At 38.7% G+C, this 26,880-nt stretch overlaps 1 protein-coding gene across 8 annotated transcripts; it reads right to left on the bottom strand.

Annotated features, from left to right (window-relative positions):
- Positions 1-521: 521 nt before the first annotated feature.
- Positions 522-23,554, bottom strand: znf618 (zinc finger protein 618). Of its 8 annotated transcripts, none has more exons than XM_037265404.1 (15): positions 23,151-23,554; positions 15,381-15,834; positions 14,957-15,034; positions 13,913-13,954; positions 13,277-13,354; positions 12,304-12,411; positions 11,995-12,075; positions 11,272-11,361; positions 10,640-10,729; positions 9,956-10,033; positions 9,714-9,758; positions 7,961-8,038; positions 7,163-7,324; positions 5,890-6,983; positions 522-5,383 (listed from the first exon to the last, which is right to left on the bottom strand). In XM_037265404.1, exons 2-15 carry the CDS (start codon positions 15,808-15,810, stop codon positions 4,850-4,852), a joined length of 2,988 nt encoding a protein of 995 aa, XP_037121299.1. In that variant the 5' UTR covers positions 15,811-15,834; positions 23,151-23,554; the 3' UTR covers positions 522-4,849. The 8 variants fall into 8 exon arrangements, with proteins under 8 accessions (XP_037121299.1, XP_037121302.1, XP_037121303.1 ...); XM_037265407.1 differs by having other exon boundaries at positions 12,322-12,411; XM_037265408.1 differs by having other exon boundaries at positions 15,435-15,834.
- Positions 23,555-26,880: the final 3,326 nt, after the last annotated feature.

Below are 26,880 nucleotides of genomic sequence, written 5' to 3'. Positions count from 1 at the left end.
CGGTAGATCTCAGCCTCTGTTCAACATTAGGTGACTAACAACATTCAGGACATGTGCAAAAATTCAATCAATCAATCAATCAATCAATCAATCAATCAATCAATCAATCCATCCATCCATCAATCCATCCATCAATCCATCCATCCATCAATCCATCAATCAATCCATCAATCAATTAATTAATTAATCAAATATCTACATCAAAGAAACAAAATATAATTTAGGCCAATGTAAAAAATTATTCTGCTGAAGAACTGTAGAGACGGTTTTGGTGCATGGTACATCAGGAATTAATACAATATCTGCCCACTTTTCCTTACAAGAATGCTCCAAATCTGTAAAATTGCGATGACGCGCAAGTCGCCTTTAGTTTAAATGTCGACCCAAGAATGGCATCATGTACACATTTCAGACACAGATTAGGATTTTATTCACACATCACATACTACAGTGGGTTATGTAGTCCAGAAATAGTTTTGAACAGCGCTGCCATTAGAAGACATAAAACCAAAAGACATTGAACCCTTGTTTTGTCATTATATAAAAATAGTGTTGCTACAAAAGTATAAATTAGGCTTACTAATAAGACAACTCAGGTGGGAATCTACACAGGAAGAAAAAAAGGATCAAACGTATTGTATAACAGTAGAAAATGAATAAAAACGCCTGTAAAATAGAATTAAAAGCAACACACGATTGTTGACCTGATCTGATATCGCAGACTAGAAGGTAAAGGAGAACACATCTCAGTGTTAGCATATTTTTACAACTGACGTCTGAATAAGTTAAAATCAAACTTAAGAGTGGCTGGCCTAACAGTATCTAAGTTGAGTTCTTTGATCGTATCAAAAGACTTATTTTTGTTGTTTCTCCTTAAAATGCTACTGTAGAAAAAAGAGGTATAATGTTATCGGTGCTCCCTACTGTGTCTCGGAATTGATGGTGCCCCCCTCATGGCATAAAAACAGCAGTTATTTCGTATTTACATAATACGTCCTGGGAAAACGGATGATGTCGACCACGCATTTGCACCGCCCCATGATCAGCAGTACCTTGGCCGCCTCCCTCCACACCCCAAGAGGCTAAATACAGTCTGACATAAAAAAAGAAAAACTGGCTTCAAAGTGTACTATCTTATAACCTTATTAAAAAGCATGCATAATTATTTTATGATAGAATTCTCATTTCAGCAAAAACACAAAAAAATACACGCTAGTTCTAGGGTTCGATTATGTTGACGCGAGCATTGTGACGTCAACTAATGGCATTTTGTCCCAGAGCATATCCTATTTAAAGTACATGGTTTACAAAAAAAAAACGCTACTACAAATCCCTTCATCTATTCCCGGCACAAAGAAAAAGCTCTAACTTTAAACCATTTTTAATGTTTTTTTTGTGTTTTTTTTACAATGAGCAGCAACACTACCTGTTAAATATTGAGGTAAACCATTGAATTGGTGTATTTCGAATAAAGTACATTTTTCCTGTACTCATTTCAAATATATTTAAAAAAGGATTAAGTGATAACCCTATAGTATAGTTAATATGTCGTATGGCATTGACGGAAGTGAAATGGAGTGCATGATTTGACCACAACCAGCATGGGTGCTGGTGAAAGTCTACAGAAGACCACTAAGATTAGCTTTGCTATTTTGTTTTACAAAAATCATTGACGTAAATGTGGCATGTGAAAATGTACCTCTTTTTTTTTTAATTGCTTGTAAGTATACGTGACTCACAAGCATTTTCAAATCTTCAAAGATGTAACAGGCAGGTTTTTTTTTTTAGTTTTGATCATATTATGCCTGGTTTGCTGTGATAATGGTTATCACATTTTTACAATTTTTAACAATTTTTTTAAATCAGCAATGCAACGTCTCATAATATGTGTGATTTGCTGTGATAATGGTCAACACATTTTTACAATTTTAAGTATTTCTTTTTAATCAGCGATGCAACGTTTCCATTTTTTTGCGCTGATTCCAAAATTGCCCCCATTATTTTTCTCTGGCACATCAGGTTTTCAGAATAATAATCATACAAGATGTTATATATGTATAAATTAAAGGTTAGGATGAGCAAAAGGCAATTTTTTTAAACGTCATACCTATAAATTACAACGTATGGTAACACTCGTATTGCGCAAGCTTTTATAGGTCAAGGAAAATATCTCAAAAACGTGATGTGCTTGAAGAAAAAAGTAAAGGCATTGTTAAAATTACCATCACAATTTAGCGACACAAATCCATCCCTGATTAAAAAATATGCTGTTGGCCAGTGTTAATATACAAAATAATACAAAAACCGGACGCTTTCGAAATACGTGTTTATGTTACCCGAATGTTTCTGGAGAAGACCAAAGCTCAGAGCCTTGTAAGGTGGTGATGTCGGTAAAAAAAAAAAAAAAAAATAAAATAAAAAATTGTCATCAGGGGAACTGAGGTATACAGTACCAGAATAAAACAGTATCTACAGGACTTTTTTTTATTTTTCCAATTTACTGGCGCTTCTTTGTTTGGCTACATTTTGTTCACGTCACAGTTCTCAGAGTCAAATAGCACAAGAGCGGTCGGCTTTCCCCACAGACTTCAAGATTTATGGTCTTAAAGTTTGAACACGTTTAGTTTTCAAGATTGTCGACACCACCCACTTTTAGACCTTACTATTGGGACAAATCAACTCTTAATACACCTAAGCCGGAAGGACAAGATAGTTGGGCATTTAACTTTTTTTAAATGGGAACGCACAAAAAGAGTCCGATTGCTTTTGTACTGGGCCTAACTTATTTGCCTTTTGCTGAAAATCTTTCAGTGTGCTAGCAGTCTGATGCTGAGGATGATAGCTGGCTCACTTTCATGACACAGGGCTTACTTCTAAAAATTAGCTAATTCAAGGGAGTGCTCTGCAATTCTTTAGCTCTGGGGTATGTTGACAAACGCATATTCACAGATGTTAAAAAGTTGCCTGGAACCTGTTTAGGATTCTGAGAATAATGCCCAATACTAAAAACGTATGAAAACGATTCTTCATTGAATAAAGAAATGCATATGGTATAAAGATACTGAACATTTTTAGCCATAAAAATAACAATATTAATTGATAGCTCATTAAATGTTTTTCAAGGAAGGTCTTCAAATGTGGACGCGCTATATAAATAAAGATGTACTCTATTGTACTAAATCAGGGTGCTCGGTGCCTCGCAAATACAGACATAATTTTAGAAGAAAAAAAAAGAAATAGTGAATGGTAATATCAGTGTAATTTGTTCTAAAAATGTTTTCTAAAAATCATAAATATTAAAAATGTGTGATGTCTATAGCATTTTGTGAAGCTTAAATACGAATTATTCACTGTTTGAATAGAATACCGGAGAATATATAAGGATAGTATTTGAAGACAATTATGGACTTTTCATATTATTGGGGAGGCAAAAGCACTTGTTAATTTGGCCATAGTGCATTAACCACTAGAGGTCACTGTTTTCAACAGTCAGTCAAACTTGCTTTCCAGAGCTACAACAATAAATACAAATAAATGGGATGTCGCTGACAAGGCGATAAATTAGCAACGTAAAGGCATTTTTTTTTTGCAAAAAGGGAAGTGATATGAAGCCCCAGACAATGCAGCTCCCATTCATCCAAGGCAATTTAAGGAGGTATTTGCCTGCCCCCCACCCAAAAAAAAAAGGTACTTGACATTATTAATGAGGGGAGATGGCAGGCTTAATTATTCCTTTGAGGGACATTTCTGTTTCGATTTCCACAAAACAAGAAAGTGATTGACGGTGGGAGCAGCGTGTTTGTTTTGTGGATTTTGTTGTTTGCCCTTCCATAACCATACACTTTTGTTTATTGCCTTAAGAAATTAACACAAGCCCCGCTGAAGGAAGACTAACCTATATTGATCAAATAAAGAAAAGCGCCTCGGACTTATGTAATTACCAGAACTGTGGCTATTCACATTAGTCATTTGCCTGTAAATAAAAACACCATATTTTTAAAAAAAATCAACAGCAGGTCAGCATATTTCTCTACAGTGAGCAAGCTAAAACTGCCTAGTGATTTAAATATATTAAATACAAATTTGGCTGTACTCTAAGTATGACTGTTAACAACATAATCATGGAAAACCCCAACTGTCTGATCAGAGTTGTCTCGTGTGCCTACAATCCAAGCAGTGCGGCTAGCACAGGTAGCAGCAGGAAACTGGATTTACACAGCAGGATACAATTCTGATTTTCTGTTATCGATGTAGGTGTGTCATGGAAGTGGAAATAGAAAGAGGAAAAAAAAAACGGCATGCAACTGGATACCTTCAAATCAAAAATCCTGTACGTGTTCAATTAGAACTAGCCACTGATGTAGACCTGCCGTGCAATTCCAACCAAAGTAAAGAATCATAAAACTTAGTACAAAGGTGAGTTTAGCAGCTTTGAGGGGGTAGGTTGCTGAAATAATTTCAATCTCTGTGGCATTGCCACAAATTTGGTAGACTCAAAAGGTGCAAAAGGCAGTGACATTTCTGAACCGCTTGTGTGTCGCATTTGTGTCACCGACCTCACTCATACTGACCTTACCTGCCATCATGTAAGTCTAACAGCATGTAGCCTTTAAAGCAGTTGAGTCTTCAGGCCAGAAGAAAGAAGCTCACCTGACACAGCTACTGTTTCATCCCTAAAGCACTAAACACCTCCATGTCAGTGTGTCATACAGTATGTGACAAGCCTTAATGTTCCAAGTGCTTGCGATCTAAAATTACTTTCAGTCTTTCCACACAAGTTTCGTTTTACAGTCGGTCTAAACCTATATTATATAAATAAGTCTGTGGTGGAAGGTGAAGGTTTGGTCGGTTAGCCCATGTTGGAGCGAAGGAAAATGAGTTTGTTCATTTCTTCAGCGGTTACCTGCTGCCTCCTCTTCATGGCCAGGCTCTGCTCGCACACCGTGACGCATTCGCTGCGAATGCCTACCGCCGGCACGGCCAGGAGCCACAGTGCCAGGCGGGCAAGCCTGGGAAACCTGTCGCCCATTGTGGAGCTCCAGTATTGGAAGAGATCGGTGGTGCCTTGGAGAAGAGGCTCCGCCAAGTACTGGAAGATCTCTTGCCTGACGTGACTTTGACTCTCGTCGTTGGTGGACAACGTCACCCTCGAAAGGCCGCCATTGTTTCCGGCTCCCTCGACTCGGGTTATTTTGGGCATGGGCGGGCCTTCATTGTCCCGCTCCTCGCCGCAGGACGCCCCGGCAGCGGTCATGCCGCCGTCCCTAGGTTCGGCCGCAAGTTCGCACGCTCGGGAGATTATGTCCTCGTGCTGGTAAGCAGGAACTGAACGCAGCTTGAGCTGAGGGTCCAACACCATGGCCACTTGGTGAGCTCGCTCAACCTGAGGACAAGATGGTTGTTTCTCGTATCATTACCATGATTTATCCATCAAATTTACAGCAGTGATTCGTCCCAAACAGTCAGTGTGCCAAGCGAGATAATCACGGGTGCCACGAAATGATCTAACTTCACTCAAATTGTTTATTTATCACAAATGTAGTTGTACTTTGAGATACAAGTGAGATACTACTTTGCAATTTGAAATGAGTGCTGTATTGTGGCGGTGAACTCGGTTCAACTTGCCTCACAATATGAAGCAGCAGTTAACAAAACTTGAAAAATTCACAAAAAAGGGGCTTTATTCCGTAAATGCCACTCCAAGTTGAAGTTTAGAAACATTTAGATAATACGCAAAGGCATATATTCTTTATGCTCTGCAAAAAACTATTAATCTTACAGTGTAGCAGTTCTTCAATTTCTCATAGGAATTATCAATAGCGATTTAAAATAGTTCCAACAAAAACATTTGCAATGATTTAGGAAACACTTATTTAGGAAATACATTACCTTAAAATTCTCCTTGAGTGCTTCTAGGAAGTAGTGGCAGAGTTTGCTGGCCATGCCAGTTCCTGCTTCTCCAGCTTTGGAAGTGAAGAACTTCTCAAGACGCAAGTATACGGGTAGCACCTGCTGCAGGGTGGGCCTCCTCTGGCTGCTCAGTTCAAGTGCCGCCAGGCGCAGAGGGGCCAGCAGACAAGTCAGCGTACCGAGCAAATGCTTGTTGAGGCCCTGGAGCAGCGGTGCTGTGGACTTACTGCGTCCGTACGTCTCACAGATGTGCTCAAAGTGGGCGTGGACCTGCAGGAGTGCTTCGGCCGTACGGTCCCAACAGGGAGGGGTGGGGCACTGGGCAGCGCTGCCCTGCGCTCCCTCTTCATTCATGCTTAGGTAAGTGTTGGTGTACTGCTCCTCCTTCAGCGTCAGTGTGGTGGAGGCGGAGATGTCTTTGCACGTGGCGAGGAGTTCGGCCAGGTCGTGAAGGCCTCGAGCCTGCAGGCTACGTTTCCCCAGGACTGCCTGGACCACTGCCCCGAGCGAACATCCTGCGCAGCGCAAGCATATCCTGCCCCTGCCACCGAGTGAAGACGCCCCGAATCCGGCAGCCGACACCCGGGGCTCTGCCACGTACACAGTGCGAATGTCTGACATCACAAACTCAGACAACACATTCTGGACCCAGTGGTGAATCTGCTCCGGTCCCTCCCTTAGTTCCGCCTCCCGCACTCCAAGTACGTAACGTTTCAGTCTTGAACCCTCCACTTGGTACGCCGTCAGAACGTAGCAAGCGTCCGGGCCCGTTGTCTGGGAGTGGCAGGTAACTGCGATGCCAAGCGAAGCATTGGAGCCGAGAGCGCATGTCACCTTGACCTTGACCTGGTTGTACATGCGGGGCAGCTGACGCAGCGCCAAGGCACTCATGTTGCCGAGGGCGTCACGGGTTGAGTAGGCGCCGTGACGTGCCCCCGTGTCAACCAGCGTCTGTGCCAGCTTGAGGAAGTCCTTGCTGTTGAGCACGTTGAGCATGTTCAGATCAGAACACATTACCCGTAAGAGACGTTCAGCCACCTGTAGCCGCTCCTTATCAGGCAGCCCATTATTATCTGGACACAAAGAAACGCCATTTAAGAAAATACAATTAAAACTGGTCATAATGAACCTTGACTGAGTTGTAATTGCCGAAGACTTCTCGCGCATTTTTGAGTGGCTTTTAAGGCAAATTCATAATTAAAATGTAGTTTTGAGGTATCACTTCAAATGTATAAATTTACTAAAAACATACGGTTGACATTGTGGTTCCGCTGGACGAGACTTTGAGGTTGTATCTGTAGTTTCACTGGAGGATGGGGGGGCTGAGCAGGAGACACTCTCCACAGTGGCTCCTGAGGACCCGAGGCTGAGGAGGTTTTTGGAGGGTCCCCTTTGGTATGGTTCTCGTTGTCAGCTGAGGAAAATAGAGAGTAACAAAATCGACTGTGATATTGCAATCTTGAAATTTAAGAAAAATGTTGAAGTTAAAAAAAACAATAAACTAAAAAGCAAAAGAAGCTACAAATATAGGCACTTGCAACACAGAAACAAAGTGAGTGAGAGAATGTGAATGTTTCAAATATGGTCCGGATTTAAAATAAAATGTCAGATGAATAATTTCAACAATCAGTTCTCACATGCAGATCTGACAAATGCTGTCAGATTAATTTGATGAGTGGCCCTAATGTCAAAACAAAGCAGTGGAAAATGAAATATAAAATGGACGGTAATCATAATCCAAAAATAATTATAAATCCTGGATACGCCTAAGTTATCTCTGAAACTGGCACATGAACGAACACACTTTATGTTGAGAACAAATATTATGACTAAGCCATTGCACAGCTATCTGATTATACTACTCGGGGGAAAAAAAAAAAAATTGTCTGAACCATGTGTCCCAGAACCAGATCTGCAACAACCACATGGGAGAACTTGATGCCTAAAACATTTTTTGTTTTACAGACTTTCACATCAATTGCAGCCATTTGAAATTCAGTGCTTGCTTCGCTGCTGAGCTTCAACATGCATTTTGTGGGAGTGGACTCACCAGCGTGGGACTGCATGTGCTCCAGCAGGTTGTTGTAGAACTGGAACTGGATGCCACAGGCACCACAAGTGTAGGGTTCTAAAAAATCACAAGGCCCAGAAGAGAGTTGAATCTCTCTTTGGTGACAAAAGAGCAAATGCTAGTGCATCTAGCTGCTTCCATCTATGCCACGTGCAGGCCTATATGATCAATACTACTGAGTCGGGAAGGGATGCACGATAACTGGTTTTTTTCCCTCCTACCGATAACCGCTACCAATCAGTGGTGACTCAAACTGAGTAGCAAATTGGCCGGCAAAACCAAGCGCCCCTCAAAAAATATATAAAAACCACAAAAATGACTAATTAAGCTCAAACTACAATAGGATACAGACAAAAAGAAAACCTACAAGAGCTGCTAGAAATTGTTTTTGGCTACTGTCATTATACAGTCTTTGCCACCTCTGAGAATCAGATTTCTGAAAACCACATACACCAGATTAAAACATACCATTTAACTCAGCATGCTTCTCTTTGTTTTAACTCAAGGAATCAACTTTACCAAACCTTTTGCCATTTGCCAAACAAGACATTCATTGTGCACTATTAGAACATTTGTCCAAATTATTATCAAAAACATAATCCTGTATAGATAAAAAAAAAAACATCATACGTGATGACAAATGTGGGGTAGGAAGATTACATCAGAAAGTGGACAATCACATGTTTGACTGCTCTGAACTTTAGATGGTGAGCAATCTCAAAAGCTTTGTTGTGTATCAGAACCTTGCCAGAGATAAAGTTGGCCTCATTGTGATTAGATGCAGTCTTAACTACCTTAAAGCAGACATGGGACTCAGTCAAACCCTTAAACTGAATCAATCCTGCTATACATCAAGTGTGCTCCAAAAAAAACAAATACCTGGTACATACTAGCCGCAGAAACTTTGAATCGGTTGACCAATTTATTATATCTGTGCTAAAATTGTTCAATATTATTACTGACCAGCACCAGTCCAAATGCATGTCACATGAGAACTGTTCACAAAAGATGCTGCCTGACTAATATGTGTTGTGTCCCCATAAACATATAAATCCTACCGGATGTTCTTGTGACACTGCTCTCAATCTTTAGGTGGTGTCTGGTGGTTTGCTGTGAGTAACGCAAGCACCAAGTTCGATGTGCGAGTTGCCCCGTGAGCATCTTGTCCACAAAATGAAAGGAGCACACCTACGTTGGTCATTTTCAGACTAATCCTTTGGGAATTCTCATTCCAGAGGACTGCACCGATTATCAGCACTCTTCTCACCCGGGCTACATATTGAACAAAACCACTCTTTGTGGCCTTACTTTCAACTACAAGTTGTTAATACCGTACAACCGCAAACAGCCTAACAAGTTCCTAGGACGTGCAAGGCATTTTTTAAATCCCCGTTGCAATTAAAAATGCAAATGATCAAAAATTATGACTTTGAATTTTGCAATACAGTGTTGAAAAGTGTCTTGTTTATGTTCTGAGGAGAAGCTCACGACATACTTTGAAAAGACCGGATCTAAGCCTCCACAACCAATGTAAAAGAAAAAACAAAAAACTAATATTCATCCTCTTAAGCATTCTTTCCCCAGTGATGATAAATGTAGCAGATTTGTGCAGGAGACTCACAATGGCTTACAGAGAACGAAAAGTGACATGAAATGAAGAGCTGTGTATGCAAACTGTACATTTCTATGACGCAGAAAGATGTAGATGTACAGGGGTGGGGCTGGCACTTACTCTGAGGTGTAGGGAAGGAAGTGGCCACCAGAGGGCTTGGGGTGCCTGTGAAGAGGAAGAAGAATGAGAAGAGGAAGGCAATATTACTGTACCGTTCTTTCTTTTTTTCTGCATTTTGATTAATTAATGGTATAACAGTGTGCAGAGGCGTCACGCAGGCACTTGCTTTATTGAGGGAGCAAACACTATTTAGTAAATTTACTGTTGCATAAGGAAAAAGAACGAGGGGATTAACAACTCACCGCTTGAATTCCGAGAGCTGTTTGTGTCAACCAGACTAGACTGCAATGCATTTTCCAGTTTCCGTCTGAACTGACTGCCTGTGTGAAGGCAAAAACAGTAGACACTAATTGTAATGCTGCATGCAAAGTTTTTTTTTTTATGTTGAAAGTAACCATAAAATCATTATGCAATTTTAATGTGAGTTTACAGCATACTATACATCTTAATATACAGTATATTCTCAAAGGGACAACATGATGAACCATTTATTTTTAATGGCTTGGATACAAATAGTAGATCCCTGGATTGCTTTTTTCGTTCTGTCTATTTTTGAAAATGTGACCGTGAGAGAGCCAGGCATGTTGGGGGTCTGTCTGATTTACACACGTGGACAAAATTGTCCGTACCCCTCTGTTAATGAAAGGAAACCCACAGTGGTCACAGAAATAACTTGAATTTGACAAAAGTAATAAAAATAATAATTGCCAATAAAAATCAGACATATTTTTTCAATTGTGGTTCAAAACAGAAACCAATACAATGGTGTCCGACGGCATTGTTGTTGCAAAACTGAACACTGCTGAAATTTCAAAGCATTCTTATGCCATAATCACACAGATGCTGAATATTAAGTCTACAATCTATTTATTGTACTTGCCTTTGTCTTTCTAGCAAATGCAAAAAAGAAAAAATAATGTGCTTACTCTTTATCTTATCAGTTTGGCTGTGTCCAAATTTACTCATATCCAAGCTCCCACACTCCTGCACCCGAGACGCCGTCAAATCAAAGGAGCCTAAAAGGAGAAACACAAAAACATTAAGCGATAATGGGCATTAAATAGCCACATGCTTTGAGGAATTATAAATAAACAACACTTCATCACTATACTGTACATAATTTCTGCCAGTATCAAAAAGTATTATTTTGTATCATTAAGAAGGCAAAATGAATATATCGTGCTGATTTAAGCATATTTTGCAAAGGATATTAAGAAAGATTATTTACAGAGAAAAATAAATACAATAAACATTGTATTCCAAGACAGAACCTTGCTGAACTTTAACGTGCAGTTTACTAACTACAAAAAGGTTTTTGTTTATCATTTACTAAAAAGATAGAGGCACGTTAGCCGACACACTGGCTTGGTGCGTTTTACCAGCAATTATTGACTTCACAGTAATGATGCAGAGATGGGGGAAGAGATTCAATTTATAAGCCAATCAAGTGCATTAAAAGACAATAAATGTTCAGGTTATTTTATATCAGATTTTACAGAAGTGCAGAAACCACTTTCACTGAGGAGCAATAAAAAAAACAAAAAAACAAAGGACTCACTCATGGGTGTGTGAAGTGCGACGTGCTCCTGGTATGGGTTGAAATATTTGTACTGCTTCCCACAGAACTCACAAACAAAGCTGCCCGTTTCTGCAGAAGAGGAGGAAGGCACACAGGAAAATGTCTTCAATAAAGATTTAAAAAAAAAAAAAGTACGGTTGTACATAATACTAAAACTAGCACATAACAGTTATTTCAATTAGAGCAGGAAGTGATTTAAAGAATCAGCCTTTTTTGTCTGATTGGAAAAAAAAAGAAAAAAATGGTGGTTCCAGCACGTTTTCTTCAAATCACCATCCGTTCCGGAGGATAAAGTACCTATTTAATTTTAAAATTAAAAAAACGTGTACATATAGATTTATCGGCCACACTTGTCTAGTTGCTTCAGGTGTCCACGTTGTAAAATGGGATAGTTACAGAGAAAGATGTTGTCTCTGTTCAGTGTCAGTGATTAATAGAGGTCAGGCATTCATTTGAACAAAAGGTATTTCTGTACAAAGGGATTATAACATTCAGTATTTTTTTTCCCTTCCACAATTGCAATTATACTACAGAATATATATTGCATCACAGATACGTATATATTGTGTTACTCTATCAGTAAATCGTACAAAGGACTCAGGATTAATAGAATTCACTACTTCATTTGATAAAGTATGGTAGGGACATATCAGATGAGAAGGAAGTCTTCATTTTAAATTTGAAGACAATAAATGGTCTTACTTGGTCCAATTTTAGGATAAGATTCAACAGGCTCCTCTTCTTTAAGGCCATCGATGGGTATCATGACCTGCTCGTATGGATCTAAAGGGAACAGGGCAGAGAATTGATGTAAAACTTAAAACTCCAAATGCAACCGTATGCAACTTAAAAATATACATGTTTAGACATTAAGATACATTCAGACATTGTTTACAGGTGATTATTAATCTAGTCACAAATATACTTTAGCCAGAAATAAAGCATTTCCTTCAGGATCATTCTTTAGCTCGAGCTTATTTTTAGTTTGTGGTTCTTTTTCTTTCAGCTCACTGAAATTTGCTCCGTTACCATCCACTGCATGCAGGTCGCGGTGTTCCTGGAAGCAGCTGTAGTATTTATACTTCTTGCCACAGATGTCACAGGAGTAACGGAAGCCACCTACAAACGAGCAGACATGAGTAAGATTCAGGAACAGGCAGGCAAAAAAAAAAAAAAACAACGAAAAAATTATCGACCTTGGCGGGCACTATTTGATGGAGGGATGAAACTGGTATTAATTATCGGTGGGACTCCAGAGAAAAAAATATTTGTTGACTTTAGAATAGTAGGCCGATCCAGTCAAGTTGTGACTTTGTATAAATAAAACCGTCATTAAATAAATAACAGACAACACGCTTGTTGAGTTATTTTGTCTACCCAGCAGTTCTGGTCTTCTCTTTATTCCCGCTTTAGAAAACAGTTAAGGATAAAGTTGGAGCAACCAAAGATTTTATTTGTTGGCATAAAATCCACACTTAAAAAAAAAAAAAAAAATCTCCACTTAAAAATGAAGCCCATTGTTATGATGGACAATCATGGATTATTTTAGAAGGTATACATGGGAATATTCTGACATCACTTTTATTTTGGATTAGCCATTTGGCAGTCAAAATAGCAAAGCATTTTGGATTCGTCAGAGAGAAATTATATTCAAAACCTTTATTCAAAGAGTAACTATAGAATGCAATTTCTGGGAAATTGCGTGTGAAGGCTAATGGACTAAATTAAAACTTGTGGAATGTTATGGAACATCAGTTGGTATAAACTGAATAGTTTAAAGTTGGAACGGTTTGAATCAGTCAAGAAATGTCGAATTTAGAGGGGAAAAACAGAATGAGTCCAAATACTTGTAATGAGGAGAATGTAGAATATTTGGTAAGGGAGAATTCTTGGAATCAGTAGGCATAAAATGAACAGTTTAAGGGTGGATCAGCCAAGAAATGTAGAAATTAGAGGGGGGAAAAAACGGAATCAGTCCAAATACTTGTGGGTCTTGGGTAGAATGTAGAATCTTTGGTAAGGGAGAATTCTTGGACTCTTGGAGTAATTATCAAGTATTTAACTGTGGAATATAAAAACAAAGGGTGGAACTCAGCATGTTGCATTTTTGAGAATTTAATCCATCATAACTTGTTGCCAAGTATCCTTGGTGGTCTACTCATTTGCTTTCACTAGTGTTTTTTTAATAAACTACAGATTGTATCTGTCAGCATAAAGACGACTTGGGCTCTCACTCATATTGATACTAAGGTAGTACGCATGTACTGACTAGAGTGGATGTCGAAAGATTCAAAAATCTCAAGTACTCTCAGGTAGGAAAGCATTTACCGTAATTTTCGGACTATAAGTCGCACCGGAGTATAAGTCGCACCAGCCATAAAATGCCCAAAAAAGTGAAAAAAAACCATATATATGTATATAAATCGCTCCTGAGTATAAGTCGCCCCCCCACCCAAACTATGAAAAAAAACCGCGACTTATAGTCCGAAAATTACGGTAGTCCTGATAAAAGCTAAAGTGCCCGAGAGCCAATATGAAAACTGGGTAGAATGTCTCTGATCACCTTCGGTTTTGTTATGAAAGTATCAAAAAGAAAATCATGTAACGATAAAATACTCACTGTTGGGAGGTGGTTGTAGCTCTGCAACCATGCCCTCAGATTCTGTCATGCAGTGGAAATCAGCATTAGGCAATTATCCAAACAAACACTTTTACTTTACGAAAAAGGTTAAATACAATTATTTCATATTTAAATTAAAATAAAACACACTGCATCTACATATACATTTTTATAAATTCCCTTGAAAATTTGGTCATTCCAAACTAGGCGTATCCCCTCAAAACAAACAAAAAATAATAATTTGAGTGAATTTTGATGTTTGTCTATTTATGAGTACTAATTCATTTGTTTTCACACAAAGCAAAAAAAACAACTTAGTGTCTAATCATTTTCATGTATACTGGATTATAATTAAAGAAAATATTTGCACATTTATGTGTATATAAGATAACTGACGCCAAATTCTCAGTCGATCCCCTCATTAATTTCAATGGACCTAGAATTCTTAACAAAATACCTCAAACTAAACTTCCCATGAAAACTTTCCAGAAATTCTCTAGCCCATTAACAACCTTATTCAAAACCGACTTCTTGGAACACTACAACTATGACATTTCAGGGTCGGCGTGAGCACATAAACACTTTTTTCCTTTATTTTTTATTTGTTCATACCATTATGATGACACAAGTAGGTTCCTCAAGTGGAATCAACTGAAAAATCTTTCCAATATGTTCTAGTCTAGGAGTATCCATTATCCTGTTCATGTCGCCATCAGTTCCCTTCAAGTCAAACGTTTGTGAATTACTTCGCAATCAGTGTTCTTGTTCCGACCGTTTCCATTCAATGAGGGACTATTTGCAGCACTCTGCAGCAAAGTACGGCACATAGCTACGCAGTTGCATTGCATGACAGCCATTAAATGAAGACATATTTTGTGCTTTTGAAGCCAACAGTTAATTTGTTTTTTTTCTGTATTATGAGTTGTCATTGCATCCACCACCACAGAATAACAGTCTGTTCCCCATTCTCCAAGACATAGCCTGCTCGCTTTACTAGTTCAATGTTTTTGAACTTGTGCGTGATATTTTGGGACAATGGCTTACCTCTGTGTGCCCTGACATGCGTCTGAAAGCAGTTGTAATACTTGTACTTCTTCCCACAAACTCCACATACATAGGAACCTTCATAAGGAGAGACAGAGAGAGGTTTTATTAGTACATAATCATTCAACTGAATTAAGTACTACTGCACAAAGTCAAATCTAAATTCAGGAATGGGCCACAAAGAGTGGCCGAACAAATTCGGCTCAACTGCAAATTCTCCTGTCAAGCTTTTATCAATATCACTGTGAAAATGGTGCAGAATGTTAATATTTACTTTGCAAGTCAATTTAACATGTGCACCCTTAAATTCGCTTCCAGCGCACCTAAAATTCTAAGTTGGGTGGTACTATGCTCATGGTAAAAGATGTTAGTCTTGATCCCTATTTTAACATGTGTGCAGTATGTTTTAAATGTGGTAACACACCTATGCATGAGTCTGTGCTCTTGGTTGGTGGAGGAGTACCAAGAGCGAACATACCCTCCGCCTGGACTCTGCGAGATGCGCCTCCGCTTGCTTTGCCGTCGTTCCCTCCGATGACGACGCAGATCTCGGCTGGGTTGGTGTCCCCGAAGGTACCGTTGCTCGTCTCCGTGATCCCCGGTTCCTTTTTGATTGTGACTGGAGGTAAGCTGACATCTTGGCTGACCACAACAGAAGTGGACGGGGGACCGTTGGTCCCACCGCTCCCCAGCTCATTGCTGGGATTGGGTGGCTCTTGGGCACTCACGACTCCGCCTTCTCCAATTTTGGGTGACTCTTGAGCACTCATGACTCCACCTTCTCCAACTTTGGGTAACTCTTGAGCACTCATGACTCCACCTTCTCCAACTTTGGGTAACTCTTGAGCACTCATGACTCCACCTTCTCCGACCCTGAATTTCCATATGATTAAAGACAGACAAGCAGACAACAACATTATTAACATGTGGCAGGCAACATAATTGGTTAATAATTACATTCGTTGAAACTATTAAAGGGCATTGGCCACAAGCCTCATTAGAATAAATAGTTAAACGAAAAAGGATCCTGTTCAGTTTGCGTGTGGATCCAGTTAGCATTCCTCCCCCGTCTTTTGTTAATGAAATATGAATAAGAAAATATTCTCAGTGAATAATGCATGAATCTTTATGAAAATAAATTACGGATAGACAAGAGATGGTTATCTATCAAGGTTCTGATCCCAAATAGAATTGTTTGGCCTTGGTCGATGTATACATTCTCGTCGGGTGTTTTTAAGTACGAATCTTAAATCTTAAAAATGGGAAATAATTTATGTTTTTTTTATTGAGTAAACTCGTTACCCCAGAAAAAAAAAATCATGCTCCAAAGTCTGGGGTTTTATGAAAATTGGACATATTAACCTCTGGTAGCACGTTTGACTCCAATTATCTGAGAAAGTAAAAATGCCACAAGCTTAATATTTCACTCTTGCAGACAATGAAAAATACATTCCTTATGTGGAATATTAGATGGGAAGGCGCACTGGTTGTAAAGAAATCGTTTTTGGAAAAAAGTCATTTTCTGAAATTACTGTCCTATTGAAATCCTGGCTGTCATTTTGGAGAAGTCGGAGCCATTTTGGTATTCTGCTGTTGTAATTATTTTCTCCACTAGAAATAAGGGCACCGGTCATGGCAAAGTATAAAAGTGTGTTGATGGCCACACAAGCAGAAATTTAAGAACCAAAGCCAAAGTCATGGCTGCTGAGTACAAAATGACTAAGTGTATGTTGTTATAAAAAATAAAAAAAATGCAAGAAAAACTCATGCTCCCCCTGCTGCCTATTAAATGCAGAGCTCCTCCTTCCAGCCTTCTGGAGCTGCCATCTCCTCATTTACACGCGAGGCTCGGAGGGAAAATGGAAACAATGGCATTTAAATGCCAAATGCAAAAAGACAACTTTAAATGCCAAATAGTTAGGTTGACTAAAGTAGAAGAAGAAAAAAAGACTTCCTAATACTTGGGCAATTTAAGCGTGCCTATTCAAATTAATTTCTAAGCTCATCTTGCAACTCATGTTTTCTTTTGTTTGCATTGCCAGATCACGATTTCTGTTTGTGTATCCTAATCTCGGTTGTTCAAATTCATTGAGGAGGCTTTTTTTTCTCTTCATGTCATGACAAAGTGAGAAGAGTTTACAGTCAAGCGCCGATTCCAATTTTTTATTAATTAGGTTTCTTAACAGCTCAAATTATTAAATGTATTAAATGATTCACATAGACTAAGATGTGTCATGATTCATACCTAATATGAACAGTCATGATTATCTGAATTATTACTTTGTACCCGATGATAATTATGAATGAGTGAATTAGCTCAGCTCATGCTTGAACTACGTTAACTTCTTCATCTCTTCATTTACGGGACATGATACACAGTACATCAACTTTGATTCATTTGAGATGTTAGTGACAGCCCTTGCTGGAACCTTCATCAAGTTCTGTAGGAACTCAAGCGGCAACCATTCCATACCATTATGAATGAATGAAGGAATGAATATTCATTTATTTGTCTATTAAAGTTTTTTTCAACAGGAAATGGGAGGGGGAGCATCTGATGTCACTCCACAGTAAATTCCAAACCATGAAACCACCAATAAATGACATCAATTCCCCATTATAGATATGACATCGGCACAGTTTGTGAGTCCACCGGGAGGAGCAGCTTTTTGTGCAACCTACTTTTTTCTACTGCTGATTATAAAAGAATGGAAAAGGGCAGAATCAAACTTTTTTTTTTTTTTTTTTTTTTTGCTAGTGAAAGGGAGTTTATTTTTTAATTTGGTCCTGTGGTATACTGCATATATAATTATTGACCACAGCATCCTGTGGGTCTTGAATATGCCAAAATGCTCTGAAATGGCCAGCAGTGACTGATTTAATCGCATTTATGTTCCCCATAGGCAATCATGAAAGTTTGACAAAGGCCCCTCCCTAGTCCATTTTCTATCTATAGCTTTAATTCAAGTCAAGTTTATTTAGATTCGGTCAAAGCGCTACTACGTCTACGCCAGTAGTGGGCAATTTTGCAAAGGGACCATGAGAAGCTAGAACGTCTGTTGAGGGGCAAGCCAACATGCTAACCTCAACTTTGAGTTTGTATTTAGAAAAAAAAAAAGTGTTGCATGTGTAGATACGGTATGTATTGTCCTAAATTAGGAAATACACATTTAATACATAATATTATAGTAACTAATTATATTAACTACCAACTCATACTAGGCAGATTTAGATATCAAACCTAAGTAGGAAGTAGAATATTATTGACAGTTATTTATAATGCTCGATTTATGACTTGTTATAAACCAAATTAATAGTTAAACCTCTATATACAAAGGTAACTAGTTCCGGGACCTACTTTGTATGTTGAAGTAGTTGTATGTTGGATCAAATATTTCCATAAGGATACACTGTAATTTGTTTAATTCATTCCACAGCCAAAATAACGATAACTCCTGAATAAATACTGCAGATAATTACACACAGCAATAAAACAAATGCATATAAGAGATGTAAAAAAAGAAATAAATTGCAAAGAAACAATAAAAAAGGATTTTATTCTCACTGTACCTTAGAGACAGAGATACATGCGTTCCGTAACTTACTGCAATTTACAATATGTGAACGTGAAACTTAGCTTACTCTTATTTTTCTATAATTTTTTTCTATTTTAGTTTTTTTATCAATTTACATAACATTAACTTAAAACTTAGCTTATTTATTTATTATTTTTGTATATTTTTATTATATATTTTATTCTATTTTATTATACATTGTTTTTCATATTTAGTAGTAGTTTTCTTTTTACCTTTCATCTTTGCCCTCTTCACTTGCACTCAATTCAAGCTATCTTTTCTTTGCTTCACTTTCCTCCTCATCATCACTCGACCGCTTTGCAGATTTTTTTTAAAGAAAAGCGTGCCCTGTATTCCAGGGTAGTGCTGCGACGTTTAGAGATGATGGTGATTCCCTTGGAAAGCTTGACCGCTTTGAGGGCTTCCTTCTGCTTAATCGTCGTCACTTGATCGTCAAATTTGTTGACATATTCCGGCCATATTGTTTCGCAAGATCACTCACACGCATGTGTCCCGCGGTCATGTTTTATGATTTCTTGTTTTAATTGTAAAGAAATCCTCACCTTCCTTTTTTCACGACAAAAACTGAAAAAAAAACTCCTTTTCCACACTGGCGGGCTCACAAGAACCATTTCTTACGTGTAGAAAAACAGTGGGTGTGGCTTGCCACACATTGCCCTAAAGCTGCATGCCCACAAATCATATGGCTCCATCAATGGTCACTGCACTCTCAAATGAAAAAACGCAGGCATTGCAGGGACAAAATGGAATGATTTTTTTTGTAGTTGTTGGACAAGGTTGGCGGGTTGGATTAAAAAGCCCCGCGGGCCGTGGCTTGACCATGTCTGTACAATAATGAAGGAAATCAATCACTCTCAGAACAACATATTAAAAATGGCAGAACTGAGGTTGCCATTTTACTTTGTACTCCCCCCCCACCCAGAAAAAAAAAAAAAAACATCTGCTTTGCAAGTCAAATACACCAGGAAGGAAAATCCAAATATGAAATACAAATTTGCTTAAGGGATCAGGAAAATGTTTGCACTCTCAGGAGAAGGAGTAAAAATAGGAGCGAGTTAAAAATGGAGGACTGACGGGTCACTTCAATCACTGCTTTCACTGCATTGGTGTGCATTATCCAGAGCCAAGACAGGAAAATGCATCTTTCCTTAATCAAACGTACATTTTCCTGTCCTCTTGTAATAAATGTCTTCTAATATTGAGCTTGACCATCATTTCAAAAAGCAATAACGCAAAGAAATACATAAATCCCCCACCAGCAACTCCACTCTAACATACACTCACACACACACACACACACACATACACAAAGACTACGCAACAAACAGGCATCTAGTAAAATTCCAGAGGTATTCACTCCACAGCCCCCCATAAAAAACATTTTCAATCTATATGTTAATGCTGTGAATTAAATTTTAATAACAAGAGATATTGAAAAGCAGACTTGAATCACACAGGAATAAATCCAGAAAGATCAGGGCCCTAAAATTAGAAATTCAAGACAGCATCCGATCTGCTGCTAAAACCCTTGAAGGCTGGCAGATTAAATTTTTGATGGAAATCAAAATTACACTGCAAACATGCGCAGGCGCGGCAAACCTGGCATTATTGTGATTTATGGATTCATTAAACCTGCACCAGTTTCAGCCCTCCCCCATTTTTTTTTTAACCACGCACAGAAATTACATTTGCTTTGCTGAATTTTTTCCCCCTAGAAAAGCAGCACAGGCACTACCTTCACAAAATGGTCAAGTAGGAAAAAAAAAAAACTATTTCGTGTACATAACCGCTGCATGTAAACGGGCCTAATTTTCACTGCTGCAGCAAATGAACATCCTGATGCATTATTCATCAAACCAATAAGATTCATTTTTACAAGGGAAAGGAGAGGAAGAAATATGAGCGGAAAGGAAAGCACACAATTTTATGCGGCGGCCCTAACCCCTGAAAAGCAATTTCCCAGGGACTAATATAAATTAAGCAATTTTCAGACATTTTCAGCAGAGCCACTGAGAACACAAGAGAACAGTGGATGCCTGCTATGCTCAAAATGGATTCTAAAAGGCTCATTTTAACCCACATCACTCATCCAGAATAGTGCTTAAAAGGACTGGCGAGGAATCAAAGAAAGCAAATCTCTTTTTTTTTTTTCCTTCAGAAAATACAAACTCTGCTAGCAAGTTGATATGGACTAAAACAGAAACCCCTCACTATGACTTGATAGACCACTGTTGTTTTAACACAGACTGGAAATTTCCACTATCTGTTCTCTAAATATAAACCTACAGGTTTTGTTCTCCATTCTCTGTATTACTCAAAAGAACATACGACGGCGGAAACTGTACGTCAAAAGCAACAAAAGTCGCAAAAAAAAACAAAGATTGCAAAGCCTCTGAAGTAGAGAAATGCTAGGACGTTAGTACAAACACTGGCCACTTTTTTTTTTCTCGTTGGTTTTTAGTAGCTTTTATACCATTTGTATTCCAAAAGAAGGAGCACAGTCACTCACTTCTTAGTTGAACGTTTGCGTCGAAACTTGAAAACTCTTAGTCATTCAAAGCATTAGCAAACCGCATGACCTGCGTTTTAGCACGTCAAACGATACCACAGCATATAGATAATTTTACTACATGCAGTTACGTTTTCATTTCCCTTTGAAAATTGTATTTTATGTTTGTTTTTTTTGTTTTTTTTATAAATATCGACTGAATGAAGAAATTTGCTTTGCGTATCCGAAGTCACAAGCTAACATAAAACCAGGTTTTTCTGGATCCAATCGAGTATGCGCACTTGGTAGCAATTTAAACTACACATGAAAGGATGCTTTTCAAACACTTCCATGTGAAATTGTATCTGGTTTGAACACATTTTTGTTGTATGTATTAGTGTGTGTGCGTGTGCGAGTTGGGAATGTGATAGCGGCGGCAACATAAAACCCGGATCCATCCGGATCTGACCAAGTCTGCGCATGTGGAAGCAATCAAAATTTTACATGGAAAATCTCATTTAACATGTTCCGATGCTTTCAGCTCTGTTAAATTTCTTCAGCGCTACTTAATTTGTTTGGATCCCGTTACATTTTGTTCCCTTCTTCTCAAAAGAAAATTTGACTTGAATCAAAACTATATTCTTCTGATCTTACTCAAAATTATCTTACTTCAGCTAGTAAGGTTACAGGTTGTGGTCACTCTATAATTATGCACATGGCAAATGTTTAAGCCTCAGGGAGGTCTATTGTTAAAATTAAAAAAGAAATCTATTTCCTTATTTGATATTAAATTACAGCTCAGTAAACAAAGGCAGACTTGTCCTGCCAGATTTATTATAATTTTGCAGCAGCTCACTGAATTTATTATGAGGACTTGACTTGAAGGTCAGCATTCAAATTACCCCCAACAAAATGGCAACCAGACTCAAATAAAAAAGCAAGTCCAGCAAAATGGGAAAAGCGTCCGCAGGATTAATAAAATAAACTGCAGGAGCGCTGCTGTGATTGTTTTTCCTGCCCTGCATTTTTTTTCTTTTTTGCTGACATGTTCTTTCTACCTCCCTTGCTCCTCTATTCATTTTGGACATTTTTTGGGAGGAGGAGGGGGGCATGCAAATTTCCCAATCTGAACGAATCGCAAATTTTAGGAAGAATCCAGCAAGGCGGAAAGGGGGAAAAAAAGCAAGGTAGAAACGAAAAGCTTTGAAGGCAACGATGCAGTGAAGCACTAACTTAATTATCTTAAAAAAGAAATCCAAGGTGAATTTGCAAGATTTGTCACTCTTAAGCAAAAGCATTCAAGGCCAGAGAATCCTGCAGGGGGAAAAACACAGGGGAGGAAAAAGGCTGACTTGCACCCTGCTCATGGCTGCAGAATTAGTTTTTAAAGGTCATTGTGAATGTATTAGGTTCAACATTGAATTCATTTCATTTCCATTTGAAACAAAACGAAACTGTAATTTGGGTGAAATTCTTCAAAATGAGTCAACAAATCAAACTAATCAAATTATGTTGACTATTTCATTTCTCCGAATGACTCCCTACAGGTGGCGCCAGTCAGTCGCGGATTTGACAAATTAAAAAAACGTCTACATTATTTGAGATAGAATACAATACAACGTTTTTTGGACGCCGACATTATAGTGACGATTGTACCAGTCTGTGAAGCGTGTTAGGCGGTCACGGAAACACCGAGAAGTGGTGCGAATTGCCTGAGTACCGGAGAGAGAAGGGGGGGCAACTCCGAAGCCCTGCTCAAATTTGATGGAAAATTCACAAAAAAACATGGCTGCAAGATGTTTTTGTGCGCGATTAGATTGTTCCTCCCCTTCCTCATCGCCCTTCATCTCGCCACCATAGATCGCTTGCAGCATCGGTCAGCTGCATTTCCCCCCCATCACATGACTCAAAAGTTACAATTCCTAAATAAAATTCCGCGACAAACGAGCCAAATTGCTCCTCGATGATGGCTGCACCTGGTTTGGAAGACGAGCACTGAGCTGACGCGTCCATTAGCCAAGTGGAACAGCAATAAACTTAATGTTAGCATGTTACTAGAAATTTGCAAATTCAATTTTTCTCAAAAATAAAAATATGCGATTTGACATACCTGCAAAAGCAGCGTTGCTCATGCAAAAACACCCCCGACGAAAAAGCCTCCTTTCCCCGGCCAGGGGTGACTGCAACAACGGCTTCCTCCTCCGGGCGAGAGGAAAAAAATGTGAATTAGTTATGAGGAAATTCAAAAATGTTAGAAATTTCCCTCCAGTCTTGTGTTTGCCCCCCCTCGCCACTTCTGCGCGCTACGTTACATTTTTTGGAGCAAAATAATGTAACGAGTCGTGAAAAAGACGACAGTCGGGACCGTGCGGGCTGTCCGCTCGCAGCTCTCGCACCCGGGGGGAGGTTGTGTGACACTGTTCCTGGTGAGGAATTTTTTTTTTCATCCACCATACACAAGGGCAGATTCCAAAATTACGGCGCCGGCCTGCAATAGCCTACATTAAAAAAGGGAAAAAATGGAGGGGGGGGGGGGGGTCTGGGAAGAAGAGTGAGGTGGGAGAAACATGTTGGCCGACCAAAAAGGTGCACGTCAAAAGAGTGCTCCCCTGTTTTATGGTTGACAGATGCTATATTAAATCAAAACTAAGTATGCGTAGCTCTTTTATTATTAAGAAATACTTCCATTTATTTTCACACAATGTATTTACAACCTCTTGGTCATATATGTCAACGACAACGATTAACTGAGCAGGATATACATCGCAGTCGTTGTCAAGCGTAGCTCTTTGGTTGGCCAACATTTTTATTTTGAAACCTAATTCTAACATTTTTTTTTTACTTTCATAATTACTTAAATTCGTTGTTTCGACTGATTGTTTAGGGATGCAGAATTTAAAACAAACTAACATTTTTTTATTTAAAAGGCTTTTTAAGGTAGAATAGGTTCAGGTTTGATATGAATTGGGAGGAATTAAAAAAAAAAAAAAGCCAAAACATGATATAGTGCAATTAACTGCAATTACTGAATTCATGGCAAATTTGCAATAAATTGTGCACAGTTCGCTCCCTGTTTGAGGAAATTCGTTTTTACTTTTTTTTAAATCCCCACTTAGCGTCCTCTTGCTGCATTAATTTGATGCAACCAGCAGAGAGCAGCAACACACTTATGAATAATCATTGCTTGTGTGTTTGGCGGGTGAGCATATAATAAACTACCTCCTGTTTATTTGGGGAAACAGTCCAATAATGAGGATGGGAACATCTGGTCAAACTATACATTTAAGTCACTTAATCAATGAATAAATGTAAACATTTTTAGAAGAAAAAAAAAATCACTTACACAAAATTTCACCTATGCATTTGATCAGTCACAATAGTGGACAAAAAAAAAAGAATACACATACTGGAGCGTGGGGATACTCCGGCACACGAGGAGTAGTTTGGTAAATCTTTGTCTTGCTTAGGGACAAACTAGAGAGTCTGGGGGTTTTGGATAGTCATAAACCAGGATATTTTTGTGTTGGGGGCAGTGGGGGTACTGGTGCCGATCCCAGCTGACATTGGGCGAAAGGCAGACTACACCCGGTTCTGGTCACCAGCCAGTTGCAGGGCAGCCAGTCACCTCCTACATTGTATTTGATATCCCAAAATATATTTATAGATTATTTTCTCAGCCCCATTTAGCCCTGGGAGAGAGAAAATTCCAGAGCCATCCCTGGAAAGGAATACACAAGACCTGACCTTGCTAAGATATTTTTTCTCTAGGAAAATAAAAGATCTTCACAGAGCTTTGTCCTTTCTTTTTTTGTTTTCGTGGCTAATCCTAGAAAAAAAATCCAAGAATGTGATGCTATTCTGAATAAGCAGCTCCAAGGTTATCAAAAACTCAAAATTGAAGCTGAATAGCATTCTGCTAGACTTATTATTTGAATGGTCAATTAACAAGGACATAGTACTTTAGCAACAAAAGACACCAGCATTGTGCTTTCTAAAAGGAATTTCATACAAGGAATTTTACAGGACAAAATTAATAAGGTTTAAAAAATAATTTCCCCACTGACAATGGTGTATGCTACTTCAGGTCATCTCCAACAGACGCCAATGAATGTCACTGAGCCCATTTATGGACAAACCTGTAGGTGTGTTACCTTTGTCAACTTTGCTTCGGAAAAAAGAGAAGTGACTCATTACTAATAATATGTATGAACTGACGAAAGCTATTTTTTTGGTTACAGAATTTAGTCTGCATTTAAAAATAGATCATTACAATACTGGCATTTCCAAAGTTAATTATTGTGAGTTAATTATACTTTGATGTCCACAATTGATTTATGATACAATGGCCTGCGGATGGTATGCATGTTCTTGTCACTCAACATTAAACGGTAGAAACAATGTAAATAAAAACAACCATTGTGTTGTGTGTGGTCAACGTTCATGAAAGATACTGTGTAAATGACTCAATGCCTTATTAAAGCGAGCCATGTAGATAACATTCAACAATGTGAGAACGCAAACACTACAATTGTATCTTACAAACTATTGTTTATCATATGCACAAAATAAACCTGAGCCCTAAACACGTGATGTCATTTCCAGTCAAAAGCAATGTGTTTGGGCTTTTTTTAGGTATTATGTTAATGAATAATAACTGAGAGGCACACCAGCCCTAAAAATTTGACTCATTTCCACACTGTGCAACGTCAGGGCCCTGAGCAAAGAGACACAGTTCTGTTCTGGACAAGCAGGGCACATTCAGGACAGTTTCTTATCAAAGTCTGCTGCTTGGTATCAGTAAGGTACAATTTGTAGCCACTGTGTTCAGTTCTTTCATGTATCTGACTTTCTATTCTCAGAATTTCTTCCCACTCCCCTGCTGTCAGTCATTCTTTGGTCATTTGGGCCAGAGGTGACTCATCTCGAGAACAACCTCCCTTTTTCTCACCTCCCTAAAGGATATAAATAGAGTGTTAACCTTTCTAGAGAATAGAATAGAATAGAATAGATCTTTATTGTCATTGTCACACATGTACAAGAAACACATGCGAAAGCTCTGTTCACACAGATGTGATCTTATTAGAAACTGGCACATAATACGTTCAATGACAATTTTGACTTGCTATACGAGTCTCCTCTGTAATTCAATTGGGACTGAATGCTTCCGAGTCCATTCAATAATAGGTTCAGATAGTCTGACAATGACTTCACTGTCATCTGTAAGAACAAAGCCAGGAAACTAGTCTGATCACAAGCATCCCAAGTATGAGGGAAAAGCAAAAAAGATCCTTGCCAGAATCTGCAGATGGTCAAGTGAGACAGAAACTTGATCTCAGATGGTTTCATATCCTGTTGATGATGACTCCAACCCGACAGCTCACGAGTCTGTCTTTGCATGGGTAAAACTGCCGTATGCAAAATGAACATATTGGGCACGCAAGTCCCCTTTCAAAAAAAAAACATTATGTAACACGCACACACGCACACACACAATAATCATAATAGTGGTAAAAATAGTCCATGTACCGTATTTTCCGCACTATAAGGTGCACCTAAAAACCTCAAATTTTCTCAAAAGCCAACAGTGCGCCTTATAATCCGATGCGCCTTGTATATGGACGAATATTGAGCCACTACAGCAGGCGTGTCCAAATATATGGACTTATATATGGACAAAGTTTTAAAATAGGCCATTCATTGAAGGTGCGCTTTATAATCCGGTGCGCCTTATATATGGACAAAGTTTTAAAATGAGCCATTCATTGAATGTGCGCTTTATAATCCGGTGCGCTTTATAGTGCGGAAAATACGGTAATGATGAAGCTAACTGAAACAGCTAA

This window comes from Syngnathus acus, chromosome 12, assembly GCF_901709675.1.
Source record: "Syngnathus acus chromosome 12, fSynAcu1.2, whole genome shotgun sequence".
Classification (NCBI taxonomy): domain Eukaryota; kingdom Metazoa; phylum Chordata; class Actinopteri; order Syngnathiformes; family Syngnathidae; genus Syngnathus; species Syngnathus acus.
This window is presented reverse-complemented; position numbering and strand designations above follow the sequence as displayed.

Bases quoted from the DNA above. Each gene is read 5' to 3' on its own strand.
- znf618 (XM_037265404.1), bottom strand. From the start codon at position 15,810: ATGAGTGCTCAAGAGTTACCCAAAGTTGGAGAAGGTGGAGTCATGAGT. The intron at 11,362-11,994 runs GTAAGACCATTT...CCTCTTCTGCAG, and splicing joins TTATCCTAAAATTGGACCAA to AAACGGGCAGCTTTGTTTGT. The intron at 10,034-10,639 runs GTAAGCACATTA...GCCTTCACACAG, and splicing joins CCAAACTGATAAGATAAAGA to GCAGTCAGTTCAGACGGAAA.